The 15,516-nt window shown below is 41.9% G+C and overlaps 1 protein-coding gene across 1 annotated transcript in view; it reads left to right on the top strand.

Moving 5' to 3' along the window:
• The window catches only part of DDX55 (DEAD-box helicase 55), a 584,207-nt gene that overhangs the window by 125,951 nt on the left and 442,740 nt on the right, over positions 1–15,516 (top strand). The window contains exon 4 of the mRNA XM_044068554.1: positions 4,364–4,455. Within this exon, the coding sequence (XP_043924489.1) occupies positions 4,364–4,455 (92 nt within the window). The remainder of the gene's footprint in view (positions 1–4,363; positions 4,456–15,516) is intronic.

Genomic DNA, 15,516 nt, shown 5'->3' with positions numbered 1-15,516 from the left:
AAAATGTTATGTTGGAAAGCGGAAAATAATTTCTTTTTGGGGTCTCAGCAGTGGACAGTGCCCTCTTTTAGTGTGTGTTCTTTCTGTTTTGTCTCATTTCTGTGAGTTGCTCAATTCTGGTCTGACGTATTCTTCTGTTAAAGCTGATTATCATCCATTTCTTCTGGTCTGTCTCTGGATCCACCATTTTCCTGTAGGTTTGAGGTTAAATGGTTCCAAAAAGGCATCTTTCATATATTAGACCGCCAATAAAACCAGTTCCTCCTTCTTCGGACCTTTGTTCTTGAGATTGCTTCTCGGCCTTTGGGCTAAGATCAAGTGTAGTAACTTTGTTCCTGAGAAATTGACTCCGCTACCTTTTGAACCAGCAGCCTCTTCCTCTTTAAAACTCTGTATCTGGAAAACTGTCTTGATGATGTCCTTAACTTCAGCAAAGAGAGTCTGAACTTCAGGTCCTTATGGCAGTTCTCCTTTTCTGTTTTTTTTTTTTCCTCACAGTGACGGGGTCTCTTAGAACCAATCCTACTTTTATGTGTAAAGTAGTCAATGGTTTGTCTTTGAATCAGACCATCCATCTTCTTTCCTTCTCTTCAAAATAGTAGGGAGAGAGGGTTCTCCACTCTTTGGATTTGCATAGACAGCTCTGATATTATTTAGACAAGACTAAAAATATTAGGAAATCTGAGCAGCTTTTTGTTTCTTTTCTTGACAAGAAATTGGGTTTAGCTTTTTTTAAGCAACTGTCTCTTCTTGGATTTTTAAAGTAGTTTATTTTTATTATTCTTCTGTGGCTGGCCAGCTACTCCCTACTTCAGTTCATGCTCATTCTAGTACGGCAGTTTCCTCTTCTGGTGCTTTTTTTCAGGGGTCTCGATACTAGATTTATTTTGGAAGCTGCTGCTTGGTCTAGTGTGCATAATTTTATTAAGTAGTGTGAGGTGATGTGCTATCTAGGGCCAGAACAGGTTTTGCCAGGTCTGTTTTTTGTGGGTTTTTGAAGGGTTCCTCAGTTCGTTCTTCTTCCTCCCATCTTTTATAGTTGCTCTAGTACTCTCTGTATTGTAAGGAATACTGCAACGATGATTAAGGAAGACCTAGTACAGTTATGTAAGAACTTATCAAAGCAGTAGATATATTACTTATTACTGTTGCGCTATTCCATCCCTCCTTCCTTCACCCTTTTAGGTTTTTCTTCTCCCTCTAACCGAGGAGTTTATTTTCGTTCCTTCTAGATGTACATGTATCATCTTTCTATTCTTCATTTGCTGCTCCTGTTCTCTTAGGGGCAGTTCAATTCTGCGGATTTGGTGCTCATATGTCACTTATGCACCTTGCGTCTCTGACATAGGACATACGTCTGACCTATGGCACTTGGAAGGGCCCAAGAATTTGGTATGCTGGCCGGACAATTGTAAGGAATCCTGCAACAGTGATAGTAGGATGTCTACGGTTATGGTAAGTTCTTGCACAGCTTTACTTTGTGTCGGTCATTATTTTTACTTAGATGCACATAAGGCATTAAATGTGAGTTATATGGCTAAGTAAAAACCCTTTAAAGATGTCCTCACCCAAAAACTGAAAAAAAATAGAATATCTTGAACTTTCTGGCATTAATAGGGTCTTTGTATCCATTTAAGTGGGTATTATTATTATTTTTTTAATCTGTTATACTCCAAAAGGGTCCAAAAAATAAGCACCCTGGTAGTCAGTCTCCAATCCATTTATTATATAAAAAATCAGTTAAGCGCTTCCATACAAAACACAGTTGACTTCATCAGAACAAAGGACTTTTCTTAAAGAGCAGTTTAAATAGGTTTACAACAACCACAGTTGGTTAGAAAAGCAACCAATGAAAGCCATAAAGGTTAGAAAAACAACCAATGAACCAAGAAAAGTCCTTTGTTCTGATGAAGCCAACTGTGTTTGATGAAAGCGCTTAACTGATTTTTTATATAATAAACTGATTGGAGACTGACTACCAGGGTGCTTATTTTTTGGTTTATTTGTTTTTTGGTAAGCACTTTTACACCACTTTACTGGTTTTATACTCCAAAAGGGTCTGATATGAGGCTGCCGTACTGCATGATTTTGTTTTATAATCAAGTCTTTCACTTCTCTGATGTTACTTTATAGGGAAAGAGAGACAACCATGTAATGAGAGGATCATTTATTTTGGCTGTCTCTCTCACCAACTTACAAGAGTATTTTGAGTGACTGCTGCCAGCATCAGCTTATCTTTCATTAATTTGCTTCCTTTGATTTTTATTTATGCCCACCTTTGAAGCAGTATTTTAGGAAACATTTGAATGTCAGGCCAGAAATTAACCAAGCTAGTTGCTCTTTTCAAACTAAAAGCTGTAGTCCAGTGTGAAAAATCTGATTTTTGTAATTAAAAGGTGTTATTCAGGCTGAGCTGGCTTGTATTACACTCTCATATTTTTGATACTATAGTTAGTATTAGGATATTTGATGTTAATCATCCCTCTTCCCCAGTTATTTACTGAATTATACACTGTCTACAATTCAAAAATGCTGTAACAGATTCCTCAAGAAGATAAGATTCACTTTTACAGAAAATGCTGTGCAGAAAAATTGCAGAATGAAATAGTTGAACAGTTGTCTACAATGGAATGATCATTTTACTGCATCTTTAGCTTCACAGATGCACAAATTATTCCAAATGTTTTCCCTCCAGCACTAATTCCTTGTGGTACAACATACAAACTCGCTGTACAGTAAGGCAGTCATTGAGGTGATTTACACGTCTGCATTTTTCCCTAAAAGTGATTAATCCGTTGGTACCGTGATTTATTAGTTTTATATCTAGATTATTGTACTGCATGCCAAGCACTGTACACCTTACTGAAAATCTTATCCTTCATCTTACTGTTTGTTACCTTTCCCTAGAATATATCTGTGTTTATTGATTTGTTCTGACTGAGTAAGTCATTATGTTGCATTCTGGTTATATTGTAATAAAGTTTGTTGCGGCATACTGCAGAAAATATGCCTACCCACTACAAACAGTTTCTCCACAGTACTCCATTATCAAAAAGAAGGGCTGTATGACATGGAATTAGGAAGCATTTGGACAGTGTTGCTCAGCACACAGTAAACAGAAATACCACTTTATTAAACTTAATACAAGTCCACTGAAGTAAATAAAGTAAAAACTACATATTTTAGAAGAAGAAAGCCCACTTTCCATGTTGAGGGAATAATTGTAACAAAAATAAATCCTATAAAAAGGCCTTTGCACTTGATATTTAAATAACTCATGTTTAAGAATTTGTTTTTAATGACTGTTGTTTAAATCAATGACCCAATGTAATTGCTGTGCCCTTCCTAGCCTACATGATGTAACAGATGAAGAGACAGACATAGGAAAGAAAATGCAAAATTTAACAAAAAGGCAACCAGAACCAAGTATAGGCATAAAACAAAATTGGAATATTTATGAAATTATATTTTTCTCCATGTGGCATTTTTAGTGTTGCATTGCAGGGCAGAATATATTCCTTTTGGAAGGAAACATTTGTTTTAGCGGTGTTCTTTAAGGTATGAAAGTTCTTGGCTGACATTTTTTAGTAAGTTATTGCTGTTAAGCGAAGTTTCTAGGTAACTGATAACAGTAAAACTGTGTCTGTCTTAATATAGTACTGTTAAGTGCTCTTATTCCATGTGGAAGGATTGTTCTGAGGACAAACTTTAATATATTACATAGTACATGATATGTTTTAATGGACTGGAGCCATATGAAAATTACAGTAACATATGGACACCTCTTCAAAGAGTCCTAGTACAGCAGTTGTGTGCCCACATTTAATGTTAGGGTGTGTGCTAAGGTGTATGACTTGTGTTACTTTACAAAAATGTGAAATGTTAAATATTAGTAATGGAATTAAGTGATTTAAAAGGGTAGTAGTTTTAAACATATAAAGGAGAGTTGTTGGTTGCAACAAGCAAATGTATCACTTGAGTTACTGTGTCTAGAAAATCTCTAGAGGAATGTCATAATGAGGTGATTAACAAATGTGACCGGGTACTGGGCTGGGCATCAACGTCTCAGGATCTTGGTTTCTTTGTGCAAGTCTGTGATTCATCACATTTAAGAATGCAGTATATAGCTGCAGGCTCTGTGTATAGAGTTGCAGTAATAATATGCTGTAAAGTAAGTAAAGGAAGGGCTTACATGAGGTGCCTCCAGTAGTACTGAAGGCTCGTTTAGGATTCTAAAACCACAACTGCTAAAACCTACTAATGTAGACTTTAGTATCCCATGGCTTACAGACAGCACCATTCTTAGTACTGTAAAACATGTTAAAAGTGAATTACATAAAAGTGTTTTTATTTTTCATTACAGGTTGGTGCTATAATTATTACACCAACAAGAGAACTTGCAATTCAGATTGATGGAGTGCTGAAACATTTCACCAAGCATTTTCCACAGTTCAGGTGAGTGAGTAATGCAAGTGTGAAATCCCATGGCTCAGTGACAAACCATTGAAGGCATGGTGTAATGAAAATATTTTTGTGTTTGTAAACAACCAAAGTGGTTTGAATATAAAGCATACATGATAGATGGTAGCTTGTACTAGCTTAGAACTAGACATGGTGTTCTCATCAAAATCCTTCAGAGAATGCTATGGAGTTTTTAGTATAATCAGATTAAGTTTCAGGGATGCATAAGGCACACAGTATTCCAAAAATGCAACTGCAGGATCCCAAGCAGCCTTTGTAACAAACTACATGAATTAGAGTTGTTAGAAATATTGGGCATATATGAGAGTTCATACTAATATTTGGAAGGTTACCAAAAAACAAAAACATACTCGGAGGCTCTAAATAAAGATCTGCCTAAGCAGCAGAGACCTCCAAAGCAGACACCCAAGCAACCGCTACCCCAAAACAAAACACATGCAACACATATCTCACAAAGCCAGTGTGCCGAACAGTCACAGCCCTTAAGGCTAAACAACACACCTGATAAACTTGTAATAGGTGACTCTGTTGTCAGGCACACTGACGTCCCACTCACCAGGCTGAACAAGGCGAAGGTCACGGTGAGCAGCCTGTCTGGCGCTAGGATCCGCCACATAACACAAGCACTCAGGTCACTCCAAGGCAAGTACAAATATGACTCAGTCATTGTCCATGCTGGTGTGAATGATCTGAGACGTACCTCCCTGGACTACATGAAAAGAGACATAGAGGAGCTCTCTGAGCATGTAGCCCAGGCTGGTATGACCCTGACCTTGAGTAGCATCTTACCCTCACCAAGAATGATGCCACAATATGAAGACAAGATGATCAATTTCAACAATTGGCTTAAGTATTGGTGTCATTCAAAGGGGATCCAATGCCTGTCAGCGTGGGATGATATGCACGACAAGCCACGATGCTTTGCTAGGGACGGCTTGCACCTGTCACCCCTGGGCTTTCGGATATTGGCAAAGGTTCTTGCTACCCCCATAGTGCCTTTTTTAGGCAAGGCTGAAAAGACAAACCCACCTCCATAGGTATCACAAGGGATAAGAAACTAAGAGTAATGCTACTCAACGCTAGAAGTCTAAACCTCAAGATGCACTTTTCGAAACTCTCCTTAGCATGGAGAACATTGATATCTGTGCAGTAACAGAAACCTGGTTCAGGACTCCCGAGAGCACCCCAGCACTACCAGGTTATACCTCATACCATGCTTTTCGGCCCCAAAACGTGGACCGAACCACAAAAGGAGGGGGAGTATCGATATTCATCAAAGATGCCCACACCTCCAGGTTGGTGGCAAAGCACGAAGCATCAGAGACTATCCATGTGCAACTAACAGTGGGTAAAACTGCCTTCCAGTTTATAGCCTGCTACAGACCACCCTCCCAAACCCAGAAACCCCACTCGGCCTTCCTGAGAACACTGGAAAATATGAAGGTCTCTCCGAACACCATTATATTGGGTGACTGCAACTACCCAAACATAGATTGGGAGCATTACTCTAGCTCCAACACCCTTGCCCAAAGGTTCCTAGAATTCATAAACTCAAATGCTATGGAACAACTTGTTACCACTCCCACAAGAGGGGAAAACATACTGGACCTGATCATCACCAACATGGGGACTCTATGCTCCAGACCAGAAGTGTATCCCTCACTGGTAAGATCAGACCATAAACTGATCTCACTGGATATTCACATCCCGACCCCACCCCCTGCCCAGAAAACCACAGTGAAAAACTTCTGTAAAGCAAATTCCACACTCCTCAAAACCGAGGTGGAATCCTTCAAAGCCCCAGACCTGTGGAAAATCTGCCCAGACCAGAATCCTTTATAAATGCATTCTATGAACACCTTCAGGAATGCATGGATCATGCAATCCCAAATAAAACCAAGACCCAATCCTCCAAAGGAAGACGACCTGTCTGGTGGACCCCAGCCATAAACAAACTATACAATAGAAGGAGGAAGCTACTACATGATAGAGCAAAATCCCAAGAAGGGAAGGCATCTCTGATCAGTATTAGCAAAAAACTAAGGGCACTCATAAAATCGTCAAAGGCCAGCTTCGAGAGAAAAATTATTGCACAGGACACTAAAGATAATCACAAGGCTTTCTTTAGTTATGTTAGGAACCTGGGTGGGAATTCACAGATATGCTCAGAATTAGTCCAAAATGACAAAAAATACACTGATCCCACAGACATTGCCAACATCCTAGCTGACAGGTTCAGCGCAAACTTCTCCCACCAAAGGGCAAATATCTATCCCAGCAGAGTGCTGCCCCAACATCTCAGATGCTCAGGTGGGAGCCGCCCTCTCCAAAGCAAAAACACAGCATCAATGGGACCAGGCGGTGTCCCAGGCTGCGTCCTACATGAACTCCAAGAAGAGCTAAACCCAAACATAAAACTACTGTTCAATCTCAGCCTTACTACAGGATATGTACCCAAAGAGTGGCGTACAGCAACAGTGGTCCCTCTCCACAAAGGTGGTGCCTCAACGGACCCTGGAACCTATCGCCCCATAAGCCTGACTAGCTTGGTCTGCAAAGCTATGGAAAGGATCATTATGGACCTCATAAATAAAGATATTGGGGACCTACAGACACTGGATCCTACCCAGTTTGGCTTTGTTAAGGGCAGATCCTGCCTCTTAAACCTGGTTGACTTCTTTGAAACAGTCACCAAGGCCATTGACGAAGGGAAGGTGGTCCACACAGCCTATCTGGACCTCGCAAAGCCTTCAATACAATACCCCACTCGGGCATTATAGATAAGCTCACCAGCTTAAATATAAACCCCTATGTCACTAGATGGGTTGCAAACTGGCTCAAGGACAGAACCCACATGGTTAGAATTGCTGGAGCCATGTCAGACTCCAAACCAGTTACAAGTGGCGTCCCACAAGGCTCAGTCCTGGGACCTCTCTTGTTTAGTATATATTTCTCGGAGGTACAGGCCAACACGGAAGGACTGTGGCTGACCAAGTTCGCAGATGACTGCAAACTGGGTGCCATAATCGACTCTCCAGCCGACACAAGCATCCTCCAAAAGGGCCTCATAGAAACAGACAACTGGTGCCAGAGCCATGGCCTCAAGCTAAATGCCAAAAAGTGTATAGTCATCCCCTTTGGCAAAAACAAAGTGCCCACAAATTACCACATAGGTGGTAATCCATTAAGTACAGAAGAAGTCATTAGGGACCTGGGGACCCAAGTTGATAGCAATCTCTCATTTGACAACCACGTGGCCAAAGTGGTTAGAAAAACATTTTATATAGCCCACCTAATCATGAAGGGATTCACATCTAGATTAGGGAGGTCATCGTGCCTCTTTACTCATCCCTCATCAGGCCCATAATTGAGTACAATGCCCTTTTGGGATGTACCTTACCAAACACCTGCAGCAACTGGAAAGACCCCAAAAGTACCTCACCAAGAGGATCAAAGGGCTCAAACAGGCGCCATATGCTGCCCGGTTAAAGAAACTCCAGCTCTACTCAGTGGCATACCGACTGCTCAGAGGTGACCTGTGCCTGGCGTATAAGGCCATGTCCAACCCGGGATTAAGGGACATGCTGCACCTCAAAAATCCAAATCCCATCGAGCTACACGCTCGAGAGACTTGAACCTCAGCACTGAAATAAATAGGGCATGCTGGAGGGACAGATTCATAACTAGAGGCTCCCTTCACTATGGAATAAAATCCCAGTGCAGGTTAGGCAGAGTCCCTCATTGACTCTCTTCAAGAGGAATCTTGATGAGTGGATGGGAGATCATAGGTTTACCCCGGGTATCACTTCTGTGTCACTGTTAGACAGAGGCATAGTATACTAACCTCGAAAAAGGGCATAGCAAAATTAATTTAAAATGGGTGGCGAAAGCCAAACATACTCTGGCTAGGCTTATAAATGCCCTAGGGCAGATAGCCTAGTATGAACCTATGAACCTATGAATGGTCTTCATATTAGAGGATGAAACAGCCATGAGAAGAAGCAGAATTAGTAGAGATGTATGTGTTATATGTATGTTTTTGGATGTAGTGTGTGTGTGTGTGTGTGTGTGTGTGTGTGTGTGTATATGTATATATATATATATATATATATATGTGTATATATATATATATATATATATATATATATATATATACACACACACACACACACACAAACGCACACGAGCACACACTTGCCATTCATTTGGTTGAGCTGTCAAATAGCAGAATTGCAGTAGATCACATCTGGTGAAAGATTCATTTGGCAGAGTAAAATCAGTGGTTGTACTTAAAGGCTGAAGTTTGAGAAATTGTTTAGCTTATTTTTGCAGAATTTTTATCATTGTGCTTGGTATTTTTGCCTTGTGCCTCTTAAATAAGTGACGATCTTGTTAGTTTACAAGGGGTACAATGAATAATGCCAGGGCATGGAGCTTGTAGTCACTGTTTTCTATTGATTTCTAAGTGTGCGCCAGCAGCGATTCCTTTGTTTTGGGAAATTTTACCTTATTGGAGTTGATGTGATGATGGAGTTGTAGTTTTCTTTGTTCTTTTATGTGTTCTGGGCATTGTTTAGTTATTTTGTTTGTAGAACTGAAATATTTGGTCAAGTTTAACATCAAATGTGATTCTGCTAAGTGAAATTTCTGCCAAATGTGGCTTTTACTTATTTTTGACCAGTTATGTGTAGTCTACCAAAGGGAATAGACTTAAATGTGTATGTAGTGCATGTCTGTGTGCCCATGTGTGAATATATTAATACAGAAATTGTTATACATGTGTAATGTAGTCACAAGGGAGATGTAGCTGATGACGTACGCATTCCCTGGTTCTTAACAGCATTGTCTTGAGGGGGTGTAAGTAAAATGTCATCCTGTTGGCAGGGACAGTAGGCAGGGGTATGTTAAGTGCCCGTCTTCTTTGGAGAGTGCCAGTGTAGCAATAAAACAAAACATTTGGGTTATAGCCTACTTACCTACCCTGTCTTTTTCCTAGTCAGTGACATCAACCATCTTGTATTCCTTGTGAAGGCTTTAGCTGGTCTTATGACAATATTCCGTAAAACCTTTGTAGGTGCAAGAGCCACGTGTATATAGCCAGCATTACTGAGAGTCTTATGCACTTCTTTTCACTGGTTCATAGGATCATAGGTGTATATTAGGCTGATGAGCACTAGGGCCCTTATAAGCCTAGCCAAGCAACCCAAATGTGACCCACAGATTTGATTTATATTGGAGATGATTTACTGGCTGTCTGTATCAGAGACATATGTACCAGACCAGGGGTGAATTTCCGATTACACATCCATTGGTCCATATAGCACTCGGGGGTTAGGAAGGAACTCTACTTCACGTGGATGTTGAGCCTAAAGTATTAATATACAGCTCATAGGTGAGGTGCCATTGAGGGGCATTTTAAACGTAGCCAGTTTCTCCCAACTTGATACCTCTTGTCTGTGAGGTAAACACATTAATCGTTATACCAACACCCAACCTTTTTTTTCTATGCCTTCATGTTCAAGTAAAAACTTTCACTTCAGTGGTTCAGAACAGCTGAAGTACAAGAAAGCAAGAACAGTCAAAACCACGCAGTGTTCAGTTCTCACAATTCCTTTTTCATGGCGTCTTTAAAGTTATATTTTGTGGAAAAGGCAGTACTTGGTACTAGAACTCTTTCAATGTTATTATGAACAGTTGTACAGTTTTCCCAGTGGCCTGAATATTCTTTAATGTCTTTTTAAGTTAAAAAATGTGTGTGTGTGTGTGTGTGTGTGTGTGTGTGTGTGTGTGTGTGTGTGTGTGTGTGTGTGTGTGTGTGTGTGTGTTCATAGGTAAGTACTAGGCTATCTGCCCATGGGCATTTATAAGCCTAGCCACAGAGTGATGGCTTTCGCCTCCCCATTAGATTAGTAACCTGGGCCTCTGTCAACAGGGCTCCTGAAGTGATACCAGGTTAGAACTTACGATTACCCATCCACTCATCAAGATTTCTCTTGAAGAGGGTCAGAGAGGAGCTCTGTCGAATATGGATTGGGATTCTATTCCAGAGTGAGGGGAGTCGCTGGGACAGGAATCTATCCCTCCAGCATGTCCTGTTTATTGTTGTACATAGGTTTAAGTCGCTAGAATGAGTGGTTCTGAGGGATCTCGTTTTTTTTTGAGGTGAAGCATGTCCATTAGTTCAGGGTTTGACATGGCCCTATAGGTCAGGCATAGGTCACCTCTGAGCAGACAGTAAGCGACTGAGAAGAGCTTGAGCTTTTTAAGTCGTGCTTCATAGGGTAATTGTTTAAGGCCCTTAATCGTCTTAGTGAGGTACTTCTGTGGTCTTTCTAGTTGTTGCAGGTGTCTAGTGAGGTACATCCCAAATGGGGCATTATACTCTATTATTGGCCTAATGAGTGAGGAGTAAAGGGGCACAATCACCTCCTTGGATCTGGATGAGAAACCCTTTGTGATCAGGTGTGCCACATAGAAGGATTTCCTGACCGTTTTGGCTATGTGGTTATCAAAGGAGAGCATGCTATCTACTTGGGTACCCAGGTCCCTAATTACTTCTTCTGTACTTAGTGGATTCCCATCTATTTGGTAGTTTGTAGGTACTTTGTTTTTCCCAAATGGGATTACTATGCATTTTTTGGCATTTAGCTTGAGGCCATGACTTTGACACCAAGTGTTTGTCTCTGTGAGACCCTTTTGCAGGATGTCTGTGTCAGCTGGAGATTCAATTATTGCACCCAATTTACAGTCATCTGCGAACTTGGTTAGCCACAGTCCCTCTGCCTTTGCCTGTACTTCGGAGAAATATATACCGAACAGGAGGGGTCCCAGGACTGAGCCCTGTGGGACTTCGCTTGTGACTGGTTTAGAGTCAGACATGGCGCCTGCCACTCTTACCATGTGGGTTCTGTCTGGGAGCCAATTGGCAACCCATCTCGTGACATGGGGGTTGATATTTAAGCTGGTGAGTTTGTCTATGATTCCTGAGTGTGGGATGGTGTTGAGCATAGCGAGGTCCAGATATGCTGTGTGGACCACCTTCCCTTCATCTATGGCCTTGGTGACTGTTTCGAAGAAGTCGACCAAGTTCAGGAGGCAAAATCTGCCTTTAACAAAGCCGAACTGGATGGGGTCCAGTGTCTGGAGGTTCCCAATGTCCCTGTTAATGAGCTCCAAGATGATGCGTTCCATGGCTTTGCAGACCAAGCTAGTCAAGCTTATAGGGCGATAGTTCCCAGGGTCAGTTGTGGGACCACCTTTGTGTAGTGGTACGACTGTTGCTGTACGCCATTCTTTGGGTACATAGCCTGTAGAGAGGCTGAGTCTGAATAGTGATTTGAGATGGGGGGGTTAGTTAATTTTGTAGCTTGTATAAGACACAACCTGGGATAGCATCTGGTCCCATTGATGCTGTGTATTTGGCCTTTGCAAGGGTTGTCTTTACTTGTGTGTCTGAGATATCTGGAGCGCCACATTCTTCTGGGATGGGTGCTAGCCCCTTTGGTGGAGGGGGGGTGAAGTTTGCACTGAACTTATCCGCCAGGATGTTGGCAATGTCAGTTGGTTCAGTATATTTATTGCCATTATGCACTAGCTCGGAGCATATCTGAGTGTTTGCCCCTAGACTCTTGACATATTTAAAGAAGGCCTTGTGGTTATCCTTAGAGTCATTGGCTATTTTTCTTTCGAAGTTGGCCTTGGATGATTTAATGAGGGAGCGCAGTTTTTCACTGATGTTAATCAGAGATGCCTTCTTATTTTGGGATTTTGTTCTATCTTGCAGGAGTTTCCTCCTTCTCTTGTAAAGTTTATTTATGGCCGGGGTCCACCAGACTGGCTTCCTCTTTTTTGAGGAGTTGGTCTTGGTTTTACTTGGGATGGCTCTGTCCATGCATTATTGAAGGTGTTCATAGAATGCACTTGTAAAGGATTCTGCCGATGGGTCATCATTTTCCATTTGATTGGGAGCTTTGAAACTTCCCACCTCGGTCTTGTGGAGTGTGAAGTTGGCTTTAAAGAAGTTTTTTACCTTGATTTCCTTGACTGGGGGGGGGGGGGGTCGGGATGTGGATGTCCAGTGTGATTAGTTTGTGATCTGATCTTACCAATGACTAGTTTACCTCAGGTGTGGAACATAGGTTCCCCATGTTGGTGATGACCAGGTCCAGTATGTTGCCTCCTCTTGTGGGAGTGGTGACCAGCTGTTCAAGGGCGTTTGAGTTTATAAACTTAAGGAAGCATTGGGCTAGGGCGTTTGAGCTTGAGTAGTTTTCCCAGTCAATGTTTGGATAGTTGAAGTCACCCAGTAGCATGGTGTTTGGTAGAATCTTCATACTTTCTAATGTTCTCAGGAATGCTGCATGAGGGTCCTGAGACAAGGTGGGATATCTGTAGCAAGCTATAAATTGAACAGTCATTTTACCCGCTGTCAATTGCACTTGGATGGTCTCAGATTCCGTGTGCTGTGCTACTAACCTGGAGGTGTGGGTGTTCTTGATGAATATGGACACACACCCTCCTTTTGTGTTTTGGTCCTGGTTTTGGGACCTAAAGGTATGGTAGGAGTTATAGCCTGGTAGTGCTGGGGTGCTCTCTGGAGCCTTGAACCAGGTTTCTGTCACTGCACATACGTCAATTTCTTCCATACTAAGGAGAGCCTTGAGTGCGTGCATTTTGAGGTTTAGACTTCTGGCATTGAGCAGCATTACCCTCAGTTTTTGTTTATTATTGTTTATGGAGGCGGGTTTGTCTTTTGAGCCTTGCCTGAAAAAGGCAGTATTGGGGCGGCAAGAGTCTTGGCCAGTATTCGAAAGCCCAGGGGCGACAGGTGCAAGCTGTCTCTGGTGAAGCAACGTGGCTCGTCAAGCATGTTGTCCCAGGCTGACAAGTACTAAATCCCCTTTGAATGACACCAGTAGTTTAACCAGTTGTTGAAACTGATCATTTTTTCTTCGTATGCTGGCATCATTTTGGGTGAGGGCAGGATGCTACTCAGAGTCAGAGTCATACCAGCCTGGGCTACATGGTCAGAGAGCTCCTCCATGTCTCTTTTCATGTAGTCTAGGGAGGTACGTCTCAGGTCATTTACACCAACATGTACAATGACAGAGTCATATTTGTACTTGTTGTGGAGTGACCTGAGTGCATGTGTTATGTGGCGGATTCTGGCACCCGACAGGCAGCTTACGGTAATCTTCTCCTTGTTCAGTCTAGTGAGTGGGACGTCTGTGTACCTGATGATAGAATCACCGATTACTAGTGTGTTAGGTGTGTTATTTAGCCTTAGGGGCTGTTTTTGCTTGGCACACTGACGTTGTGACGTATGTGTTACCTGGTTTCTGTTGTGGGGTGGGGGTTGTTTGGGTGTATGCTTAGGAGGTCTCTGTTGTTTAGGCAGGTTCTTATTTAGAGCCTCCAAGTATGTTTTTGCGTGTTTCTGAGAGTTGTTTTCTGGTGCAGCTATGGCTGGTCTATGTGAGTCTGGTAATGTGATGCTAGTGTTGCCCTTCTCCTTGTGACTGGTTGATCCAGTCGTGGGTTGAAAGAGCTTAGCCTCCAGTTTGGCTGTGTAGCTGCATCTCTCACATATGTTTGTGTTGGTTGGGAGGAGGAGGGGGTTGTCTGTGTACATGAGGCAATTGTAACATTGCCTCAGGATGCCCAGATTCACCAGCTGGACCGGAGAGTTCACCTGAAGCTGTCCCTTGAACATGCCTGAATAGATGGTTGGGACTGTATTGCTGATTGGATGAGTAAAGAGCCTTATACTTCCTGAGTATAGGGCAAAAGTGCAAGCTGTAAGCTAGTGCTAGTTTTAGTGAGTTTTAGTAAGTGCCCGTCTTAAATTGCCTTATTTCTAGTGCTGGGTTGAAGTGTTTCAAGTTTCAAGGGAAAAACTGAAGTGCAGACTTCGTGGAGGCTGGAATAGTTTAACTGCAGCTAAACAGCGCTGCGTGGTGCGCAAACCTGCGCTAAGTGTTTTTTTATAGCAGGGAGATCAAAAAGGATAGAAATTAGCCCAAAATGGCCAATGAGCTACAAGTTGCTGGGCTCAGAGTTCCCTCTCTTACAGTGAATAAGGAAGCCACCTAATTATCCAAGTATGATATAGGCAACACAGGAGCCTTTACCACAGTCCTGGATTCAGCAAAGCCTGAAAACTGGACTAGTCTAGTTCAGAAAGGCGGGAAAACAAGGAATTTTTTTGTTTTGTTTTTTTTTTTTTTTCTTCAGAAACAACAGAAATGCAGAGCTTAAATTACTTTAAATATACAGAGGAGGCTAGTGCACTTGAGTGTGTAGCCTGCGACTGTGTTACAGGTAACTTAAATGCAAAAACGACAAACAGTAACTTTTTTTCAAGTGAAACAAGGAAATAAGTACAGTAAGCAATGCAGATATCACTAGGGATCCACAAAAGCACTGAAAAGCCGCGTTTTAGGCAGAATTAGCATTTCAGGGAAACAACAAGTAAAAACAATACTTCATCAAGTCCAAATTCTCTCTTTTTGTCTCTCGGCCACTTATAGGACTCTGCAGGGCACCACGAGGAGCTTGCTTTGCTGTTTACAAGCGCAAAACTGCACTAAGCGGTTTTTATACCAGGGAGATCTAAAAGGATAGAAATTAGCCCAAAATGGCCAATGAGCTACAAGTTGCTGGGCTGGGACCACTCCTACAGGGACAGATAGGCTGCTCAGAGTTCCCTCTCTCACAGTGAACAAGAAAGCCACCTAACTATCCAAGTATGATATGAGCAACACAGGGACCTTTACCACAGTCCTGGATTCAGCAAAGCCTGAAAACTGGACTAGACTAGTTCAGAAAGGCGGGAAAACAAATAATTTTTTTGTGTTTTTTTTTTTCAGAAACAACAGAAATGCAGAGCTTAAATTACTTTAAATACACAGAGGAGGCTAGCGCACTTGAGTGTGTAGCCTGCAACTGTGTTACAGGTAACTTAAATGCAAAAACGACAAACAGTAACTTTTTTTCAAGTGAAACAAGGAAATAAGTACAGTAAGCAATGCAGAT

Source organism: Protopterus annectens, chromosome 4.part0, assembly GCF_019279795.1.
Source record: "Protopterus annectens isolate FY-2018-M chromosome 4.part0, PAN1.0, whole genome shotgun sequence".
Lineage (NCBI taxonomy): Eukaryota > Metazoa > Chordata > Ceratodontiformes > Protopteridae > Protopterus > Protopterus annectens.
This window is presented reverse-complemented; position numbering and strand designations above follow the sequence as displayed.